At 43.6% G+C, this 23,890-nt stretch overlaps 2 protein-coding genes across 2 annotated transcripts in view; one reads left to right on the forward strand and one right to left on the reverse strand.

Annotated features, from left to right (window-relative positions):
• COX7B (Cytochrome c oxidase subunit 7B) overlaps positions 1-20,030 on the reverse strand; it is a 39,830-nt gene extending 19,800 nt beyond the window's left edge. Inside the window, exon 1 of the mRNA XM_080267531.1 lies at positions 19,894-20,030. Within this exon, the coding sequence (XP_080123657.1) occupies positions 19,894-19,942 (49 nt within the window). The 5' untranslated portion in view covers positions 19,943-20,030. The remainder of the gene's footprint in view (positions 1-19,893) is intronic.
• Positions 20,031-20,903: 873 nt separating this feature from the next.
• RhoGAP1A (Rho GTPase activating protein at 1A) overlaps positions 20,904-23,890 on the forward strand; it is a 514,749-nt gene continuing 511,762 nt past the window's right edge. The window contains exon 1 of the mRNA XM_080267422.1: positions 20,904-22,436. Within this exon, the coding sequence (XP_080123548.1) occupies positions 20,908-22,436 (1,529 nt within the window). The 5' untranslated portion in view covers positions 20,904-20,907. The remainder of the gene's footprint in view (positions 22,437-23,890) is intronic.

A 23,890-nucleotide genomic window follows, 5' to 3' on the forward strand; every position in this document is an offset into this window, starting at 1 on the left:
TAGTGGTGAACAGGGGGGAAATTAAAGACACATTAAAGCCGGTTGTTGAATGATGAGTTTGACTGGGACAGGGAAGGTTTGGAGGCTGCAGATCCAGTGCTTGGTCTTTGGCCTTTGATTGACGCTGCTACTGTGAGCGGGGCAATAGGCAGGATGCAGGTGGGGAAGGCACCATCTGTGTCTGGGTTGACTGCTGAAATGTTAAAAGCCTCAGGAAATATGGAAGTGAGGCTAGTCACAGACCTGATAAATATGATTATATACGAGTGTGTTGTCCCAGGTGATTGGCTGAAGAGCGTACAGGTATTCCCCGATATTCGATACCCCTAGACATGATACCCCAGCTTAACCATGGGGGTACAAATACCACCATACCCCGTTAGATGATGGCAGCACCCTGGTTTAACAACAGGCCCTCTGAAGTTGCGTCCACAGGCGACAGGCTGAAATTTTGAATCATGTGTGTTCCTGTGGCCAGCTGAGCCCGCCTGCCTCCCAGGATGAGCAGAAATGCTTGCACAGCCCCCACAGCCATTGCTCACCCATATTATTCTTCTCGCACCGGCCATCTCAGATTAAGGAACTCTCTTACGCTCGCCCACCTCGCATCGTGTTGCATCATCAACGTTCCGCAAAGGAGCACCACTCATCCTCCTTAAAGCCTTCAAACCCCATCTCCGTTGGAGGGTTGGGGGGGGGAGGGGGCTGGTAAGGTTGGGTGATTGTAGCAGGAGACTGATGCACTGACTCTGAAGGTGGCAATGGAGTGTGATGCAGACTCAGGTGGTGGCAATGGGGTGAAATGCAATGACTCAGGCGGTGGCGATGGAGTGTGATGCGATGGCTAAGGCAGTGGTGATGGGATGCGATGCGATGGCTCAGGCGGTGGCAATGAGGTGCGATGCGATGGCTCTGGGGGTGGCGATGGATTGCAATGTGATAACAGAGGAGGTGCTGAGGGAGACAGCTGTGATGACCGGTGAGGTGGCGAGGGAGTCAGAGACAGTGGCCAAAGTGGTGTGGGAGGTGGAGGATGCGACAAGGAAGGCAGCGATGGAGTGGTGGAGTACCTTAGTGGAGACACAAGTGACACGGGAGACAGGGATCAGCTGGAGGTTAGGTCCAGCACTAGGGGCCGAGCACGTTCTTGGCAGGAGGAGACCCTGGGTGTTATCTGCTGGTTGATGGCAGGGGAGATGCTCTATTGATTGAAGGTTGGGGAGATGTTCTGCTGGTTGAAGGCTGGGGAGATGCTCTGCTGGTTGAAGGCTGGGGAGATGCTCTGCTGGTTGAAGGCTGGGGAGGTGCTCTGCTGGTTGAAGGCTGGGGAGATGCTCTGCACATCATGGGCTGGGGAGATCCTTTGTGGCTCACTGGTGTGGTGGGGGCCTGTTTGAAGAAGGCAGTGATTGTGGTCTGCCTGGCCGCCCTCTTCTTTTCCTCCAGCATCATCCTATACACATTCATCCCCTCCTCCAGCCAATTAGCTGTGTCCCTGCTTTGTCCTGGGAGAGGGTCATGTGCGTGCATCAGCGCATTGATCTTGTCCAACATGGTCAGCATCTCCCTCAGAATTGTAATACTGAGGGCTCACACTTAAGGGATGACCTCCTCCTGTGCCTCCTGGTGTGCCCGCTGAATCTCCACATTGAGGAGCTCCTCATTGCTGAGCTCCCCTATGGCTTTCGAGGACCTCCTCCACATCCTCTCGTTGACCTCCCCGAAGCCTGCCTCGTGCGACAGTTCCACAATTTCCCGCCACACACGCCGCACCGGAGGAACTTGCACGCCCTCTGGGAAGCCGGCGAAGGAGTGCATGCACTCTGGCCACAGCTTCCATCACACACCGTTCATGGTGGGCTGGCTAACTTCCAGCCACACTGCAGTGATGTTCTCTTTGGCGTGGTGTATGTTATACCCTTTCCAGAACTTCTGTACTGTTGTCATATCATCACTGTCACAGGCCCTCAACAACTGCTGCATAGTGTGGCGGAGGTCTATCTATCTATCTATTGCCAGACGCCTCAATCCCGTTTGGGGTGGCCACAAACTAATCGCCTCCAAGTCACCCTGTCCCCTGCCATTTCACTGCCCTGCTCCCAACTCACACCCCCCTCTCTCATATACCTCTCCACCCCATCCCTCCATCTCATCCTTGCCCTCCCCCTCCCTCTTCCCCCCTCCACCTCACTCACATACACTCTCTTTGTCAGTCTTTCACCCTCCATCATCTCCACATGGCCAAACCACCTCAGTGTGTTCCTCATAACGCTTCCTATCACATCCACATCCACACCACAACGCTCCTTTATATCCTCATTTGTCAGCCTGTCTCTCCATGTGACTCCACAGGCTCCTCTTAAATAACTCATTTCCACTGCTCTCACTCTTGACTTGTGTCCTTCCAACAACGTCCAAGCTTCACTTCCATACGTTAGAGTTGGTATCACAATACTGTCATGTAGTAACTTTTTCACTTCCATGCTCACTTCCCTGTTTCTTATCACTGCTTTCAAAGAACCAGCAACCTTTCTTCCCTGCTGTACCCTTTCAAGCACTTCACCCTCCGAACCTCCATCCTTACTCATCACACTACCCAAGTACTTAAACGTACTCACATTTTCCAATTCCTCACCATCCAACCTCGCTGTACATTCACTGACTTCACCTCTCTCAAAGACCATCACTTTACTCTTCCCTACATTCACCTTAAGATTCCGTTTCTTACATACTCTCCCAAACTCATCCACCAAGCCTTGCAGCTCCCCTTCATCTTCACTCAACAACACAGTATCATCTGCAAACAACAGTACAGGGAGTTTCCAAACACTATCCTCTCTCACCAGGTCCACTCCAACATCCACTACCCTACCTTGTACCTCTTTTATTACCCCATCCATGTACAGATTGAACAACCATGGAGACATGACACATCCCTGTTTCAACCCAACTTTCAAAGAGAAAAATTCACTTAGTTCACCATCCACATGCACTGCAGCCTTCGCACCATCATACATACACTTCACAGCATTCAGCAACTTCCCATCTACTCCATATATTCTTAACACTTTCCACAATCCTTGTCTATCCACCCTGTCATATGCTTTCTCCAAATCCATGAAAGCCACATACAATTTCTTTCTCTTCTCTAGAAACTTTTCCACTAAAGATCTAAGAATGAATATCTGATCTACACAACCTCTTCCCTTCCTAAAGCCTCCCTGTTCTTCTCCAACTAATTTCTTTGTTCTTTCTCTAACTCTGTCAATAAGTATCCTACCATACACTTTTCGTATTATACTGAGAAGACAAATGCCCCTATGATTACCACACACTTCTTTTTCCCCTTTTCCTTTGTACAAGGGAATAATTATACCTGACTTCCAATCCTCCGGGACTCTACTTTCCTCCCAGGCCAATCTGCACATCTTCCACATCCATTCTACTACTATCTCTCCCCCATGCTTCAGCATTACACCACACACTCCATCAATTCCTGGGGCTTTCCCCGATTTAACTTTCTTCATTGCTTCCACAACTTCTATCCTACTGATTTCTTCCTGTCTTCTCACCTCTCTCCTTCTCCCAGCCACTCCCCAGCCACTTATAATTGCATTACTTCCATCCTCTATGTTCAACAATTCCTTAAAGTGTTCTCTCCATCTGCTCACTTTTTCTCCCTTCTCCACTGGCAATCTACCATTTTTATCTTTCACTCCCCTGCTAATTACATTTTTCTTTTTATTCATGATACCTTCATATGATTTTATTCAGTTCACATGACTTTTCTTACAAGAGATTAGTTAAGGCTTTCATTAACATCCGTACTCTAAGACATCTCCCCAAGCTGGGGGGGGGGGGGGAATCATATGAAGGTAGCGTAATAGTGAAGGCCAGTTGGGAGAGGTTCATGGAAAAATTGTCATAACTACTTTTTGTTGTGTGGCCCTTGTGCCAGGAATTACAGTAATCCCTCATTTATCCTGACATAACACAGCCAAAGGCATGTCCGGGTAGTGGCAAAAACCGGATAATGAACACTATTCCCCTACCACACACAGACCCTACCTATACCCACCTCCAACCTATAGCTACCTAACTTATTTGTACAGTACCTATGCTTAATTTGGCAGTGTTTTCCAGTCATTCAGGCATATTTAGACATCAAAACACACATAGGAATATCCAAAGTAATGCTAAACACCAAGAAAACCATGCAGAAAAACCAATGAAAACCAAAAAACACCCTACCTATACACCACTGAATATACAGTACAGTACTCCTCCTAATATTGGCACTTTTCAGGTCAATCTGCCACATTTAGACATCAAAACACACATAGGAATATCCAGAATAATGCTAAACACCAAGAAAACCATGGAAAAAAACACCAAAAAATAACAAACACCCAACCTATACACTACTGTGCGTACAGTACCTCTCCTAATTTTGGCACTGTTTTCAGGTCAATCCGCCATATTTAGACATCAAAATACACATATATCCAAAGTAATGCTAAATGCCTAGAAAACCAGGAAAAAAAAAAAAACACTGAAAACCAAAAAACACCCTACCGATACACCAATGTATGTACAGTACTCCTCCTAATTTTGGCACTGTTTTCAGGTCAATCTGCCACATCTAGACATCAAAACACACATAGGAATATCCAAAGTAATGATAAACACCAAGAAAACCATAAAAAAAAAAAAAAAAACTGCAAACCAAAAAACCCTACCTATACACCAATGTATGTACAGTACCTCCCCTAATTTAGGCACTGTTTTCAGGTCAATCTGCCACATTTAGACATCAAAACACACATAGGAATATCCAAAGTAATGCTAAACACCAAGAAAACCATAAAAAAGAAAAAAACAAAAAACAAAAAACACCCTACATTTACATAACTGTACAGTATGTACTGTACAGTACCCCTCCTTATTTTGGCACTGTTTTCAGGTCAGTCTGCCATAATTAGACACAAAAACACACATGATTATCCATATTAATGCTAAACACCATGAAAACAATGCATAAACAACAAAAATCAACAAAAAATTGACGTCGATTTGAAAATCTGTCTGTGACAAGTGATTGCTCCCGGGGCTCAAAAAAAATTCCACAGCCAAATATGACACCATAAATTGGTTATATTGGTATAAATTGTATACCATCATCTTTGCTGGTGTTTAAGACAGGCTAATAACAACACACACAACTGAAAAGTAAGAGTACGAAATTCAAGCAGGAATAAAGTTTTCAGGAGTAAATCTTACCTTCATATAACTTCCTGCTATCCTAATTCAAAATTTTGTCAACATCTTCTATGAGTTAAGCATGTCTTGATGCAGAATTTCATGAGCTTTCTCGTGATCACCACGGAATTTTCATGTGGCCAATAGTAGTCAAATAAATTGTAAAAAACTTTGAAAACTCACGAGTCAATGTTATCACCACTGAAGAGGGAAAGGACTTCGGGAGTGAGGGGGAAGCCGGGAGGGTATGGAGGAGGGAAGGGGGGGGAGAGGCGAGGCTGTGGGCAGGATTCTCCCCCTTCTGTCAACAGGCAGACGAGCGCTTTTGTCATACATTTACTCGTGGCTTGTGGTCTGTTAGATGCTGAGTGGCTATACGGAAACACAATGCATTGCGACTGGGGGACTTTCGACCTTCGACAGAGAGGTGGACAGCCGTTGTCAGTGAACATGTACTCGTGGCTTGTGGTCTGTGTTTGATTGAGGTGGTGGTTGGGAAAGACTTAGCCCCCGTGGCTGCGCAATATTAGACATTCGGTGGGGAATGCACACAGACGTTTTGACACTGCTTGCGGGTTACAGCCACATTACTCGGGTGCTGGAGGTTCGTTGGGAGTGATACGACGAGCACACGATTTTGACCATTCAGTACAGGATCAGACGGACATTTTAGCTCTGGTTGTGGGTTACAGACTACTTCCCGCTCATGGCTTGAGCCCAGTGGTCACAATACCGAATGTTTGGATATGTCAGCTGGCTGTCCGAAGTTCTCGGGCACTTTTACGTCCGGATAACAGCAAGTAAATTCGGATAATGGTTTAATAGAGCCAAGGCCCAGTGTCCGGATACTGAATATATTTGGATAACGAACGTCCGGATAATTGAGGAATCATTGTAATGTACTGTGTCGTGTGCCCTTGTGCACGAATACAACGAACTGTGTTAGCAGACTCTGAGAGGAAGAAGAGCAGTGTATTCCTGTAGAACTCATGTTATACAGTTGGGACTGTGAGGACCTGCAACAGTCAGACCAGCAAGGATCATTGGATCTGCTTATCAAAGTCAAAATAGTGAAGGAATGAAGGTAATACTATGTCTAGCCACCGTGTTATACTCAAAATCCATATTGCTTGTCATAAAGTTTGTAATTCCAGAGTGGAAGTGTCCAAAATGGTGGACAAAAGAAACAATCCTGCCACCACCACAAACCACCCATGCAGCAAAATCAGAAATATGTGGACACTGTAACACTAAAGTGACAAAGACTCGAAAAAAGAGTGAAAGGATGGAATGTGGCTGTTGCAAATATTGGGTCCATGCTAGATGTGAAGGAATCTCTAGTGACAAGTACAAACTTTTGAAGAATATTGCTAAAAAAGTGAAGTTCTGTTTGTGGGAAGCTGGCAAACCAGTTTCTAGCCAATCTTGCTCCAGTAAAGGAACAAGTAGACAGAAACACAAAGAAAATAGATGAAATTGAAGAAAAAACGATTAGGCAAAAGACTCATTTTGAGAATATCACGAAAGAAAAACTTGCACTGGTGGACAAAGTGGTAGAAGGAAAAATTAATGAACATCGGGAAGTGATGGAAAAAGTGGTCACTGAAAAGACTATACACCTTGTTACAAATAAAAACAGCAAAGTGAGGGATGAAATCCAGGAGGATATCATGGTTGCAATCTCAGATGAAAGGGATAAAACCATGTTAGGAGCAGGAATGTAATCCTAGCAAATGTGCAAGAACCAGACACAGATGACCTTGAAGCTGGCAACGTTGTTGATCTGAACTCAAATACCTCTTTTTCAAATAAAATTAAACTCAAGCCTGAAGATTTTGCTATCACCAACACTGACAGACTCCACAGTGGCCAAAGAGGAGAAAGATCAAATTGGAACAAACCAAGGCTACTTAAAGTAAGGCTGCAATCAGAAGAAATGGTCAAAAAGGTAACCAGTGCTGTCTCCAAAGTAAACCTTCAATCTGGAGAAAATGAAATATGAATTTTCTGTGACCCATGCAGGAAAGAACAGACGGCCAGGAAAGAACTGACTGCACAGGCAGAGGAGAAGAGGAAAGATGAACCAGAGTCCCCACACAAATGGACTGCAGACCATAAGAATGCCAGGGTGATTAAGGTACTCAAGGGCAGGCAGATGAAGGGTCAGAGGTCCTTTCTTACCCACTCCTATAGACTCCAAAGATAAAGGCAGTAACCCACACCATACTTACAAATGTTTATACACACCTGGATGGCTTGAGTAAGACTACTGAGCTGGTGGCAGTACTGAAGGAAGAGAAACCTGATCCTGTCCTTCTTACTGAAACTAAAACAAATAGTGAAATGTCGAATGCGAGTTTATTCAACACCTATCACTACCAGGTCGTCCGGAAGGACAGACAGGGCCAGGTGGCACCAGAAGGCAGAGTAACAATCTTAGTAAAACAGGAAATCAGAGGCAGAGAGGAGTGCGGTAACTCATTTATCAAGCCATTTAGCAGAAAAGACAGTATGGTGTGTGGTCCAATGCAAAGAGGGACAAAGTACTGTATGCAGCACACCCTCACACATCGCGAGTTTAAAGGCGGCAGTAATCATTGCATTCTAAGATTTCGCATTGTGTATATCAAAGAACCTATGGGAAAAATGGTATGTGGTGAACAGCTCACCCAGGGCTTGGTCTTCGGGTTCCCTTTCCAACCTACTGTACCTTGCTCATACTTTGTCTAATAAAACTTCTAGTTGGACCAACAAATAAAACAACAAACAGAACACCATGCAACTTTATTTAAGTGACTTCTGGGTTTGTATAAGAAAGGAGAGGGGTGGGTATCCAAAGCTCGGGGTGTCTACTCTTGCCCTGTCACTCTCTCTGTCACTGCTGAGGTCTCCTGGAGGTGCCATAAAGCCTTCAAAGTTGATTGCTGAGACCACAGACATGGCATCCATCTGAGTCGATGTTCCTGGTCTTGGGACATGATGAACAGGTGGGTACTGCTAAGATGCTAAAACAGACCACAGGATGCGAGGCACAACACATGTTCTTGCAGCAATATGGAGGCGAAGTGTCTGTTTACCCTACTAAAGTCTGTAGATGGCATGCAGACAGCTTGCCAGCCGCCCGCCATTTTGAATCTGGCTCATTGCCAGCCACCTGCCTTCATGTGACTGACTTGCATTGGCCAGCCCGACACTCGTAATAATGGCGGGTAGTCCATTTTTGCCTTGGAATCATAGACAATTTGCATGCAGGGAAGTCTGATTAGCAGATTTCATATTCGATAAAAATAAGCATTTTCTGGACTGACCTCGCATTGTAGGTGATTCGCACTGTGTGGGGGTGCACTGTAGTATTAGGAGCCATCTATAGAACCCGATCAAATATAGAGAACAATGCCAGGATCTCTGATGTAATTACAGAGAGTGAGCGATATGGTAGAAATAAGCAAATACTAATATGTGGTGACTTTAATTACAGTAACACAAACTGACACAAACTGGGAAGACAACACAGTACAAGAAGGCACACAAGACCACAGTCAAGCAAGAATCTTCCTGGACTTGGTTGCTCATTGCTTCTTCACACAGCATGTACAAGACTGGGCAGACCTCAGAGAATGAAATAATCCATCCGGGCTAGACCTAATATTCTCTAAATTAGAGAATGAGGTAGTAGATGTAAAGTATCTAGTCTCCCCCCTACGTTGTAGCAAGCATGCAGTGATATTATTCACCTTCGATGGGGAGAGTTGGAGAACAAGCCAGTGTCAAGTGAGAATACATCACAAAGATTAAATACAGTAACCATAAGGCAGACAAAGAACAGATGAAAGAGCTATTTGGAAAGATTCACTGGGACAAATTATTTGAAAAGTTTGATACTGAAGAAATATGAGGCAAATTTCTAGAAACACAGCTACAACAGTGTAGTCAGAGTGTACCAATCTATGGTAATAGGAAACAGTGCACCAGGCCTATGTGGATGAACAACAGACTCTAGACAATAACTGAGGAGACGGAACAAATGTAGCAGAAATGAAAGACACCCCACAGACGTACCACTAAATTCAACCATGCGAAGAAGGTAGCACTGGACTCACGGAAAACACAAAGCACTTCTCGGCCCACATCAGGTCTAAGACTAATGTCAAGGAAAAAGTGACGAGATTACAGACAGCAGATGGCAAAATGACCAACAAAGACAGACACACAGTTGAAACTTTGAATGGGGATTTCAAAAGAGTATTTGTAAGAGTAGATGTGGCACAAGATCTCCCATATACCATAAGGTGAAGAATTATAAACTGTCAGTGCCAATTCATGAAGAAAGTGTGTGCAAGATACTCCTTTCATTTAATGAAAACAAATGCCCTGGTCCATAAGATATAAGAGCAACCCTTTGCATTACAGCACTGTGTCTACGGTGATGGAGAGCTTGATCAGGAATGAGATAGTAAGCCAACTCAAAAGGAAGAACATCATGTCGATGCCCAGCACTGGTTCAGGAGTAACAGGAGCTGTGTGACCATCTTGTTGACATACTTGAAGGACATCATCGATGTAGTGGATAAAAAGGATTGTGTCAATGCAAACTACCTGGACTATGAGAAGGCATTCGATAGGGTACCACATAAAAGGCTGATCATTAAGCTGGACTCTCAAGAGATCAGGGGAACTACAAAAAAGGTGGCTGGCAAGCTGATCCCACAGTCTCAATATTGGACTGGCTACCAGTGCACAGAGCAGCACCACAAGAATCTGTAGTCAGCCCTGTCCTCTTCACTGACAATGTCAACAACCTGGTCTCTAGTCTTGAATCACAGGCTAGCCTATTTGCCAATGATGCAAAGATTTACAGGATGATAAAGACCCAAGAAGATGTAGATGTACTGCAGAGGGATATGGACAGGCTAGAGGACTGGAACAGCAAAATGAAAGACAATGCACTTTGGAAGCCAGAACAGGTCTGACTTCAGCCTGAATGGAATCACTTTGGAGGTCTGACTACTGGTACAGCCTGAATGGAATCACTTTGGAGGTCTGACTACTGGTACAGCCTGAATGGAATCATCTTGGAGGTCTGACTACAGCCTGAATGGAATCACCCTGGAGGTCTGACTACAGCCTGAATGGGATCACCTTGGACAAGTCTCCAGTAGAAAAGGACCTCGGAGTACACCCATACCTGCTATACAATACACCGCCATAGTGACGTAAAAAAATTAACACCCTTCCCCACCTATTGATGGCCAGTCCCTTGTTGTCCAATGGGTTTTTATCTGATAGTTTCCTTTTTAACCGATTTTGATGACAGTTTCCTTTTTAACCGATTTTGATGACAGTTTCCTTTTTAACCGATTCTGATATTGCAGACTTGAATTTGTGTTAGGTTGATTTATAAACTGTTTTTAAGACTTGGATTAATGTGCTTTAGTCACAGGAGGGGTGAACACTTGTCATTCTGGGGTACAGTTTACTAGGTCTGATTTTTTTCAAGACTTATTTTTGATGATTTTCAGATTGTATTTTTGGGTTTAGGTGAGTTATAGACTGCTTTAGGCTTAGTTTAGCTTGTTTTAAAGCTATCTGGGGGTTTAGGTAAGCTAGGAACTTGTTTCGGATAATTTGGGTGGGTTTTGGACTTCACCGGGTGGGGATCCCAAGGATCTCCAACACATCTCTAAAGTTTCTACATTATAACATCCCTGGTTAATGATACCCCAGCTCAACAATGGGTTTTCCCAGACACATCTTATCATTATAATGAAGACGAGGTTTACTGGTCTCAGCAGATTTCAAGTTCTCAACATGCAGCCACAGTAGCAGCAAAGGCCAACAGCAGACTCGGCATAATTAAGAGAAACTTTGAGTACCTCAAGAAATTCTGCGATCACTGTACACTACCCTGGTCAGACCAATTCTGGACTATGGTGCAGTGCTGGTCCCTGCACCTCATCAAAGACATTAGCTAATATATTGGAATGGGAACAGCACACTGCTCCAAAACTAGAATGGTACTGGAGCTGTCAGAGTTATGTTACGAAGAGAGATGCACAGCCCTAGGACTGCAGACGCTGAAGTGTGTGAGGATAAGGTAGAAGTAGAAGTTTTTGAGGTCCTCCATGGGTATGATGATGTCCCCGCCTCCAGGTTCTTCACACTGAGCACCACAAACCTGAGAGGCCACTCCTTCAAGCTAGCCAAATCTGACCATTGGAGTACCACAATGAGGGGCAGCTGGTTCTCCATCTGGACCATTAACAAGTGGAATGCCCTACCCAACCACATGGTCACAGCACCAATTAGGCTATAAGCACGTTTAAATCGATGTGATATGCATGAGGCAGTGGCAGAAGCGATAGAGAGGCTGCCTGCAGTCCTAATGGACCCAGGTTCGAATCCCAGCCGGGGCAGAGAACAGTTTAAGGATATGAATTTCTTAAAAAAAAAAAAAAAAAAGAAAAAAAAAAAAACTTCTGATCTACCAGATGACCCGCCGACGTCATAAATGTACCCCCGCTAATACCAATACACCAGACCTGTATGAGACAGCCCTAGCATGTATTCAGTATGGATGGTGGGTGTTAGTGTTGAAGTGGTGACATGTGGAGATGTAGGAGGACTACTGGGACTTGAGAATAGGCCCTGAAGGCTTTGCCCAGAGTTGGGAAAAAAAGAAAAAAAAAAAAAAAAAAAAAAAAAAAAGGAGGGGGTATAAAACATTAGTAAGGCTGGCACAGACAGAAGAGTGGGGACTAAACAAGATCTTTTCTTATTCCTCTACTAAATATGACTGGGTAAGCAATGATGGGATCCCTTTTTTCTTCATCTTAGCTTTTAAGATTCTTACCTCGCTTACACTTCACAGGGATTCCTGCATATACCGTAACATTAGCTAGTCTGAGAGTCTGAGCAGGCATACCTATGGAAAACGGGAGGGTTGATATCTGCTTATCTTAGTAGCACTCCTTTGAAAAGAAGCAATGGCTGTTGGCATACACATGCAGGATCATGTTCTTACTGGTCTATATCTCAAGATGCTCTTTGGATTGAATATAAAGGCAAAGTCTGAATAACTGCATCATTTCACTACCATGACATAATGTTCTGGAAAGAGATGAAGAGAGTAAGACAAGGTGGAAGTGAAGTTAGCAGGGGAGTGAAAGATAAAAATGGTAGATTACTAGTGAAGGGAGAGAAAGTGAGCAGATGGAGAGAACACTTTAAGGAATTGTTGAACATGGAGGATGGAAGTAATTCGAGTATAATTGGCTGGGGAATGGCTGGGAGAAGGAGGGAGGTGAGAAGACAGGAAAAAATCAGTAGGATAGAAATTGTGGATGCAATGAAGAAAGTTAAATTGGGGAATACCCTAGGAATTGATGGAGTGTGTGGTGAAATGCTGAAGCATGGGGGAGAGATAGTAGTAGAATGGATGTGGAAGATGTGCAGATTGGCCTGGGAGGAAGGCAGAGTCCCGGAGGATTGGAAGTCAGGTATAATTATTCCCTTGTACAAAGGAAAAGGGGAAAAAAAAGTGTGTGGTAATCATAGGAGCATTTGTCTTCTTAGTATAACAGGAAAAGTGTATCGTAGTATACTTATTGACAGAGTTAGAGAAAGAACAGAGGAATTAGTTGGAGAAGAATGGGGTGGCTTTAGGAAGGGAAGAGGTTGTGTAGATCAGATATTCATTCTTAGATCTTTAGTGGAAAAGTTTCTAGAGAAGGGAAAGAAGTTGTATGCGGCTTTCAGGGATTTGGAGAAAGCATATGTCAGGGTCGATAGACTAGGATTGTGGGAAGTATTAAGAATATATGGAGTAGATGGGAAGTTGTTGAATGCTGTGAAGAGTATGTATGATGGTGCTAAGGCTGCAGTGCATGTGGATGGTGAACAGAGTGAATTTTTCTCTTTGAAGGTTGGGTTGAAACAGAGATGTGTCATGTCTCCATGGTTGTTCAATCTGTACAAGGATTGGGTAATAAAAGAGGTACAAGGTAGGGTAGTGGACGTTGGAGTGGCCCTGGTGAAAGAGGGCAGTGTTTGGAAACTCCCTGTACTGTTGTTTGGAGATGATACTGTGTTGTTGAGTGAAGGTGAAGGGAAGCTGCAAGGCTTGGTGGATGAGTTTGGGAGAGTGTGTAAGAAACAGAATCTAAAGGTGAATGTAGGGAAGAGTAAAGTGATGGTCTTTGAGAGAGGTGAAGTTTGTGAATGTAGAGCGAGGTTGCATGGTAAGGAATTGGAAAATGTGAGTACGTTTAAGTACTTGGGTAGTGTGATGAGTATGGATGGAGGTTTGGAGGGTGAAGTGCTTGAAAGGGTACAGCAGGGAAGAAAGGTTGCTGGTTCTTTGAAAGCAGTGATAAGAAACAGGGAAGTGAGCATGGAAGTGAAAAGTTACTACATGACAGTATTGTGATACCAACTCTAACGTATGGAAGTGAAGCTTGCACGTTGTTGGAAGGACACAAGGCAAGAGTGAGAGCAGTGGAAATGAGTTATTTAAAAGGAGCCTGTGGAGTCACATGGAGAGACAGGCTGACAAATGAGGATATAAAAGAGCATTGTAGTGTGGATGTGGATGTGATTGGAAGTGTTAGGAGGAACACACTGAGGTGGCTTGGCCATGTGGAGAGGATTGAGGGTGAAAGACTGATGAAGAGAGTGTATGTGAGTGAGGTGGAGGGGGGGAGAGGGAGGAGGAGGCTGTGGATGAGATGGAGGGATGGGGGGGAGAGGTGTATGAGAGAGGGGGGTTTGAGCTGGGAGCAGGGCAGTGAAATGGCGGGGGACAGGGCGACGTGGAGGCAATTTGTTTCTGGCCACCCCAAACGGAATTGCGGCGTCTGGTAATAGATACTGTAGATAGATAGAGGGTGAGTTGGGGGGAGGGGAGTCAAATGGTGGGTGACAGAGTGACTTGGAGGTGTTTTGTCTGCGGCCACCCTTTGCGGGATTAGGGCGTTGGGCTATAGATAGATAGATAGATAGACATAATATCTAGTCACTGGACAGGAAATATCTTGAATGTTTGATAGCCCTGCCATGGATTGTATTGAGCTGAGGGAAATACAAAGCCAAAATATGATCAATGGAAGTCATTTTGAACCCTCTTACTGCTATGATTTCCCTGAGAGAGAAAAAAATATATATATATATATATATATATATATATATATAGTGTTAACCATAGTAAAATACCCATGTGAATCAATGACGATGAAAAGACTAGAAAGCACTCAGATACTGCATACCCCCGCCAGTGCCATTAAAATGGATCAGGATTCGGATTCGGATCCGTGGCGATATTGTGTGGAATATGTAGGATCTGGATCTATTCCAAAACTTAATCAGTTGTTTCTTGAACCATGGCCCACCCTTCCATAAAATTTCATTGAAATTCATAGAGAATTTTTGAAGATATCATGTGAGCATACAGACAAACATAGGTGGTACATAACCCACTCTAACTTCGTTGGCTGAGGCAATGATGCACAATAACTTCAGTACACCGTACTTATATGTTATTTTACGGTATAAACCCTTTATTTCTCATTCACTTTATTTATGAACACGACTTTTACTGTTCAGTAGCCCTATCAATTTCATAAATAGCCTGGGCTCATGATTTGTGAAATACCTAACAGCATATAGATTTGCCTGGTAATTAACTGCAAGCCAGAGTAGCAAAACTAGGGAGTGGTAAAAAAAATGCCTAGCAAAGCAAAATCCCCTGAGGAATGAAAACTTGCCTGCAACACGTATGAAATGTGAACAATGACAGGTAGCAAACCGGTAGGTAGCAAAACCTCTGGATCACCTTCCAGGGAGCAGGGTCGGAAAAATAAAAAAACACATGCCACACATGCTCAACGATAAGGTTTACTACAAGGATGAGCCCTAATGTTTTCATATGTATATGTCAGCTTCATTTTACAGATCATCTGATCATTTATAACATGTCAAGCAGAGAGTGTTGCGGTGGTTTGGGCATAAGGAGAGAATGGATGAAGAGCGACTGGTGAAAAAGATAACTGTATCTGATGTGAGAGGTGTATGGCTGAGAGGAAGACCACAAATAGGATGTATGGACAATGTGAAGGGTGCATTAGATACAAATGGGATGTTTGTAGTGCAAGGAAGAGTGGCTGCACGATAGGAATGGAGAGAAATTGTGGATGCATAAATGGTGACAAGGCCCCGACAGGAGGTTCTCCCTCATTTGGTCTGATCAGCTGATCGGGTCAGATGCGGGGAAGGGGATGAGTCCATAATGATGTGGCAGGGGTAAACCAGCCCTGCTGTTGGGCCTTGCTGAGGGTGATGCTGGATTGCACTATGCAGTTGACCCTTGTGCTGTGTGACGGGGTCCCTTCTACCCTTAGAGGCTAAGATACGAGTAAATGTGTGTGTGTGTGTGTGTGTGTGTGTGTGTATTTACCTATTTGTATTTACCTATTTGTAGTATACAGGAATTGAGCAATGCTCGTGTTGTCCTGTCTCCATATCCACATTTATCAAGTCTACCTTTACACACATGAATGTTTTTCTCATGCACCACCTCTTTGTCTAAGTCGTTCCAAATATTTAAGTATTTACCTAATATACCTAATTGTGATATACACGGAATGTACTATGCTCGTAGGTTTCCGTCGCTGTTTCTCAATAAGTCGAATTTAACTTTAAACTCGTTTAAGTTTCTAGACTGGACTATCTCTTTGTCCAGGCTATTCCATAAGTCTATACTTCTGTAAGGAAAGCTATATTTCTTGATATCCTTCAAGCAGCTTGACTTTTTCAATTTCATTCCATGTCCTCTTGTTGCTCTCTTATCCCATACAAACAGATCTTCTTTGTCAATTTTATCTACTCCCACCATGGTCCTGAACACCGCAATCATGTCTCCCCTCTTTCTCCTTTCCTCTAACGAAGGCAAATCCAGTTTTTCCAGCCTCTCTCTGTATGACAGGTCTGTCAGACTGGGGACCATCTTGGTTGCTGTTCTTTGTATTCTCTCAATCTTGTTTATATCTTTCTTTTTGTGTGGGGACCACACTACCGCTGCATATTCTAACCTGGGGCGGATCATGGCCACTATCAATTTTTTCATCATTTCCTCATCCATATAATGAAATGCTACTCTTATGTTAGTCAAGAGTTTATAAGTCTCTCCAACTATCTTGTTAATGTGCTTTTCTGGTGACAAACTATCTTGGACCAGCACTCCCAAATCTTTCTCTTCTCTCCTTTTTGTGATTAATTCATTACCCAAAAAATAATTCAGTGATGGTCTCCTGGTACTTTTACCCATTTCCAATATTTTACATTTCTTTACATTAAATTTCATTTCCCACGTCTGGCTCCAATTGTGTATCCTATCCAAATCCTCCTGCAGTATTTTACAATCCTCCTCAACCTCTATCTTCCTCAAGATCTTTACATCATCAGCAAACAGACTTGCATAACTGTTCACTCCATCTACCATATCATTTACGTAAATCAGGAACATTACTGGCGCCAACACTGAGCCTTGAGGGACTCCACTTGTTACTTCCCTCCATCCAGACATCTTTTCCTTTATTACTGTCCTCATTTGTCTGTCTCACAAAAAGTCTCTCATCCATTCCAGAAGTTTCCCCTTTAGTCCTCCTATATATTCTGGTTTCCACATTAGTCTCTTATGAGGTACCTTGTGTGTGTGTGTGTGTGGATGAGTACTTTAGTGAGTGTGTTGTCTAGTCTTGGCTACCCTCCTGTTAAAGGGGATAAAGCCTAGGTATACAAATAAAGATTTCATCTACATGGTAAACCTTTGCCTTACCTTACCCCACTAGACCGGATATCGGACTTAACGAACACTCTGAGGTTCCAAGAAAAACCACTGTACAAATTGGATATATACCATCCGGTACGTGGGAAAAACCACAAAGACTATTCAGTACATGGGGCATACGACACAAGCCTTCTGAAGCAAACTAGACTGCCTTTCAAATGCAGGGTGACTCAAAATGCAACTACCAATGATGGCAGCACATTTTTTTTTTTTTCCACCCATTTGGGCTAGACATGTCTCAAAAAATGGCTATTTCCAATGGAAATGAAACTAACAATTGAAAGAGTTACATTAAAAACAAAGGAAACACCACAGATTCATCATAAAGCTGAGTACGGGATAAAATGAGAAAAGTACCTGTACTACCATGAACTTAACTGCAGTGAAGGGTAAGAAGTTTCCTAAGTTGCAGGTCATGAAAAAAAAAACCTCAATGGCCTGTCCTTAGGCCCCTACTCTTCCTTATTATGATGGGAAACATAGAAAATGAAGTGATCTACTCTTAACTGGCATCCTTTGCAGATGGCCTGAATCTCAACAGGCAAGTGGGAACAGGCTGGTGGGGCTCCTGCAAAAAGATAAGGACTGTGCCTACCTATGGGAAGTCAGACACGTCACATAAAGAGTTCGAGATCTCCAGGTGTAGTACACAAGAAATCAAAACTGAAATCAATTAAAGCAAGCAGTGGACTCAGTATACCTGCCACATGTAAAGTGCTTCGGGGTGTACCTCAACCAGGATGCCTCCTTCCATCAGCACATGGTAGAAACTAAAAAGTAGGCAAAAAGGATCTCTGGATGGATCCTGAGAACTTTACATTCCTGGGAGGCTGCTTGCCTGATGACACTGACATGGTGAGCACCTTGTACAGTCAGTAGTGGACTACTGTAGTCAGCTCTGGTCCCCGCACAGGGTAACAGATATTCAGACTCCTGAGACCATACAATGTTCTTTTATGGTAAGAATCAGGGACACAAAAGGTCAAACCTACTGGGAACATCTTGAAGTGTATTTGCAGCAGAAGCGGTGGGAATGGTACATTATACATACAGTATAGAAACTATGGGAAAAACTTGTGACAGACCCCTCCTATAATGGTTGTGGAGTGATCCCAAACTTCAACCCAAGATTCGAATGGATGCGCAGACGAGAACTCTACTATTTCAGTCGTATGAGATAGTCAAGACACTCCCCAGCGGTAGCCTGGCCAAAAAAGGGCTGCAGCACTTCAACAGCCTTTCCAGGAGCATCAGCGATTCTAACAGGCACTCAACAGAGAAATTCAGGACTCATCTGGACAAATTCTTGAGAACTATACCAGAAGAACCTTCAGTGCACAGATACACCCCACTCTGTTGAGCAGCCACTAACTCTTCACCAGATCAAATGCACCTAAAAAGAAGATATGCAGGATGTGGTAGCAGCAGTGGAATACCATGACTGTGAAGCAGAGCCAATAAACATCACAAAGTATGGTACCGGGTAAGTCAAATACATGAAGTAAACAATGATGAAACCAACTTTCCCACACTAAAATTACTTTTTAACATCTGCTAACAGAATATTTCAGCCTTGTTTTTTCCACTTTCAACAATAAATCCTCCTACCAGACAGCTTTATATAGGGTACCAAGTTTTGTCGGAAGACACGTCATGAGTGAGAGCAGTGGGAATGAGTTATTTGAGAGGAGCAAGCGGAGTTACATGGAGAGAGACTGACAAATGAGGATGTGAAGAAGCACTGAGGTATGGATGTAGATGTGCTGAAGGCATTAGGTGAAATACAATGAGGTGGTTTGGCCATGTGGAGAGGAAGAAAGATTTAGAGACTAAAGTGGACTGTATATGAGTGAGGCTGGAGGGGGGTAGAGGGAAGGGGGAAGACTGAGGATGAGAGGGTGGGATGCAGTGGAGAAGTATATGAGAGATGGGTGGGGTGAGGTGGGGGAGGGCAGTGAAAAGGCAGGGGACAGGGTCAACCCTTACAGGATTAAGGCAGCTGACAATAGATACCCCGTAGACTGATTGACAGAAGTTTGGTTATCTTGTCATTACTGATTGGTTTAATGTGGGTACTGGTAGGTTTTGCTGTCAACCATGAAATGCATGAAACCTAAATATGCACCACCAATGACCTCTAAGAGGCTAGGGTTTGTGATAATATAAGGCAGAAGCCACAACTGGAACTCGAGTAGTTTGAAACATTTTCTGTTTACATCATATTATTTGCTAACACTTTTCTTCTATGGCACTTCCATCACCTATTAATGACCCCCAGGGAGACCTGATGCCCTCAAGGGGTGGGAGGAGTCATTTTACAAAGGAAGTGTCATAGCTAAAGTGTCAGCAAATGGTGAGTTATAAAAGGAAAACACTTAAAACCACTGTACTTGAATTCCAGTTGTGGCTTCTGATAAATATTTACTGATGCAGGTATTCTGTGAAGGAATTTACTTGCAGTCTGTGCCGCTGCACTTCGTCACGTACTAAGTTTAACTTTAGCTTATTCCGTGGGAGGGTATATTACTATAATTTAGGCGAAGCTTTCCTCAAATTTCAATGAAGTACCCAACTGTAGTATAAATTACAGCATCGCACTGCTTATTATGTATAAAACAAATTTCCAAAAGGTACAATGCTAAATAAAGATAAGATAAACACGTTAACCGGCAGCTTCCAAGGACTGGCAATGACGTAATCGCGAAAAATCCCTGCTTGCAGTGCCGTGGCGACTGCATGTTTAATCATCCAGTCGCCTTTTCATTTTAACTCTTGTCTAGTAAGGTGGTACTTACATCTCGCCCTCACAGCATTGCGGGTACAGAAAGCAGCTCTTCCAAACATTTTTTGCAGATTTCCTCAGCCCGCTATATCCCTACTTGCTCCAAAGTGCCCGTCGCCGTCAGTCGACAGTCCACTGAGTCCCGTTGCCGCTGCCGCTGCTGCCCTCTGGTTGAGGAAGAATAGTTTAGGTCATTCTTAAAAACAGATACTAAGATATTACCCTGTTTATTAGTTCAGATTTTTCATTACAATATACCATTTATTCATTGTGTTCCTTCTTTAAAATATAATTTTTTTATACTATATGAGGTAATACCTACGCCATCTTGCTATATTAATTTCACAACACAGTTGCTAGATTTTATGAAAACTCATCATGAGCTAAGACACTTATTTTCATATAATGAATGTATAGACTGAGAGTTAAATGACTAATAATCTGTAGCTTAATAACCACTAACTTACTCTCAGTAGACGTATCACTGAAAATTAGTATTACCACGATGGATTATGAAAAGCTTCATACGATTATTTCTGGTCATCTGTAAATATTTTTTTCAAGATGAAATGAAAGCATTAGTATTTTTCACATAACTATGGAGTATAGATAAATGCATAGTTTCAGATAATGTATGGCTGAACCTTGTATTTATATAATATAAAGCCAATTTTAAATGCGCGCTTTTTTAAAGCCAACCTGGGAAAGTAGTTACTTCTCCACGTACTATTCACAAGATAACTGCATAACTACCACTTTCATAAATCATACAATTACTGAATTATCAGAAGCAAATATATTTTTAAAAGAGTGTCGCTTGATGCTTGTTCCTATACTCTGGATCAGTGTGGGTGTGTAGCTCGCTTGAATCTTTGTTTACTTCAGTGCGTATTGAGACAGTGTGCGGTGAGGGGGTTCGTAGTTAATGCTTGTTGATGGATGTGAGTGGTTCATGTGCTTGTCACTGTAACTCGGTGATGTTCACCTTGGAGTATCGCTGGTAAGGGATGTGGAAGTAGGCGTCGCCATGAGTGTCTTTAGTGAATTCCATAAAGCTTGGCGTGCCAGGTTCCCTGGAAATGATTTGCCAGCGGCATGGGAGGAAGATGTTCGAGCTAACTTAGCCAAGCATCGTTCGCGAGTTGCCGTACTGAAGGAAGAACTGGAAAAAGAGCAGTTTTACGTTGAATATTTAGAGTGTCTCTTAAATGATGTCCAGCGTCAGAGAAGGGAGGGTGGCGAAGATCTGGAAAGAGAAGAAGAGGAACGTGGTCAAGGTGAAGGCAGTGAAGGAGCTGCCCCTGTGTGTACCACCGGCGTTGACTCTCCTGTCACTGAGGCCATCAACACCATGATGGTGCAGCGTCAGCATCAACCGACCAAGGATATTTCTTCACCTGTCGAAGATTCGGAAGTTCAGGACGCAAAAACTGAGCCTCAGAATCCTCTTAAAGTTGAAGGAATGAGGTCTGCGTCCCTTCCAGAAGAGGAGACGCCTCTAGCACCCATAACACCCCTTGCTGCCCCACCACCCGCTGGAGGCAGCTCTGTCAGAGACCTTGCCCGTCGCTTTACAGCGTCTGGAGGGAAACCAAGTGCTGTGGGCCGCCCACCAGCATACAATCGGTCCACCTCCGTACCAGGGAGTAGTTCTGGACAGACTGGAAGCGGCAGTCAAGGGAAAGAGTCCCAGTTTGTTACAGTGATATCTGTCAATGGTGCTGGCCAGGGGGAGGATGCTCGGGGTCGCAAGGTGCCCCCTGCCCCACCACCTAAAACTTTTAGACGATCCACAGGTGCTGAAGGTGAGGGTGAAGCAAAGTCTCCTGTGGCAACACCGTCCTCGCCAGGGACCTCTCGCCCTCCCCAGGCCATTCCTAGGTCACCACAGCGCCCACGTCACCCGTCCCCGGTCAGGGACTCGCCAGGAGTGACCCCAAGCAAAGCTCCGTTGCAGAAGACACTGTCAGCCTCAAGCGACGGTCGGCCCGCCACACGGGAGATGAACAAATCTCCTCAGGGCGGAAGAGAACTTCAGAAGTCTCCTTCAAATTCCAAGGAGCTTCAAAAGTCCCCCTCGAGCGCCTCATCCTCGACGGGTAGCTTGGGCAAAAAGAGTGTGTCCAAGTCCTCTTCCAGCGCGTCCTCCTCTGGCGGTAGCGGCACTGCTCCTTCTCGACGTCTTGGACTTAGAAAGACTTCCTCATTGTCCTCCTCAAGATGTGGTGAGGACGAAGACGAAGTGGGAGGTGGCTCTGCTTCAGGAGCCTCGCTGGAGAACCTGACTGACGACGAGCCGCTCTACGACACTGTGGCACCTGACGAAGATGACGACACCGGCGAGTACGTCATTCTGTCTGACAAGAGCTCCGAGTACAACGGCACGGACACGCTGAAGTCCGCTGCCTCTGGGGCCTCCAGCGAAGGCGGCGTCAGCAAGTCCGGGGGCGGGGCGTCCTCGGGGGCCACGCCATCAGGAGGGTCACCGGCCCCTGATCATCCTCCTGACTCGCCAAAGTACTCGAACTACGTCAACATTGATTTTTTCCTTAAGAAGTAAGTTTTGCAGTAGCCTATATGTTACTGTATGTTATAGCACAGTTGTCGAGAGTCAGCACTCGGGCCTGAGCAAACTTTCCCATACTTTTATATTATATACTGTATACGTATTATATATGATATACGAGTATATATATATATAAAGTGTAATCGGCCCGCGCAAGCCGACTGGGTGCAGGCATACTTTATATTATGCGACACTAGTTCAATTACAGCACCCCTTGTGTCCGCCAATGCAGTACGTGGCCAGAAGAACTCTCCCAAAGTTTATTACCCTGGCGGGGCGCGAACCCTCGTTCTTCAGTGTACGAAAACGCACACTTTACCACTGTACCACAGAGGCTCCATTATATATATATGTATATATACGCACACTTTACCACTGTACCACAGAGGCTCCAATATATATATATATATATATATATATATATATATATATATATATATTGGAGCCTCTGTGGTACAGTGGTAAAGTGTGCGTTCGTACACTGAAGAACGAGGGTTCGCGCCCCGCCAGGGTAATAAACTTTGGGAGCGTTCTTCTGGCCACGTACTGCATTGGCGGACACAAGGGGTGCTGTAATTGAACCAGTGTCGCATAATATAAAGTATGCTTGCACCCAGTCGGCTTGCGCGGGCCGATTACACTTTATTCACAGACTACACACACATCCAAAGCCACTCCAATACAACAGTTACACTTACAAGCACTTCTCACCCTATATACAGTCTCTACTAGACAGCCTAAGCCACTTGGTAGAGATAAATTGGCTGTGTCGTCCCCACTTCGGTAGGGATAGGCCGGTCCTGCAGTGGACACTTAACAGCTGATGAGTGATATATATATATATATATATATATATATATATATATGTATGTATGTAATGCGTATACAGTATATATATATATATATATATATATATATATATATGTAATGCGTATACAGTATATATATATATATATATATATATATATATATATTGTATACTCTATATATATATTTATATATAAATATATATATATATATATATATATATATATATATATATATATATATATATATATATATATATATATATATATATATATATATATATATATATAATGTATACGCATTATATATTAATATATATACATATACGATATATAGATACACCGTATATAATTCATATACAGTTCAGTACCGTATTCATTGTAAGTTCCAATGAATACGTTGGATCTTGTTTAGTCTTGTCACCACGAGAATTTATTTATTTATTTTTTTTCAACTGCTCTCCAGGCGATTTTATTCATCTCTGGAAAGATTAGGATTAGAAGGGTTGTATTTAGTTTTCTTTAACCTTTGGCTATTCTTGCAGTCGCCAGCGACTAATTAAAATCGTCAGTAGTTGACAATTATCATAATCGTATTGAAGGGTTAATTACTCCATTTGCTACCAACACACTCGTTA

This window comes from Coenobita brevimanus, chromosome 24 (assembly GCF_032717465.1).
Source record: "Coenobita brevimanus isolate Jiangsu-jjx chromosome 24, ASM3271746v2, whole genome shotgun sequence".
NCBI classification, from domain to species: Eukaryota; Metazoa; Arthropoda; class Malacostraca; order Decapoda; family Coenobitidae; genus Coenobita; species Coenobita brevimanus.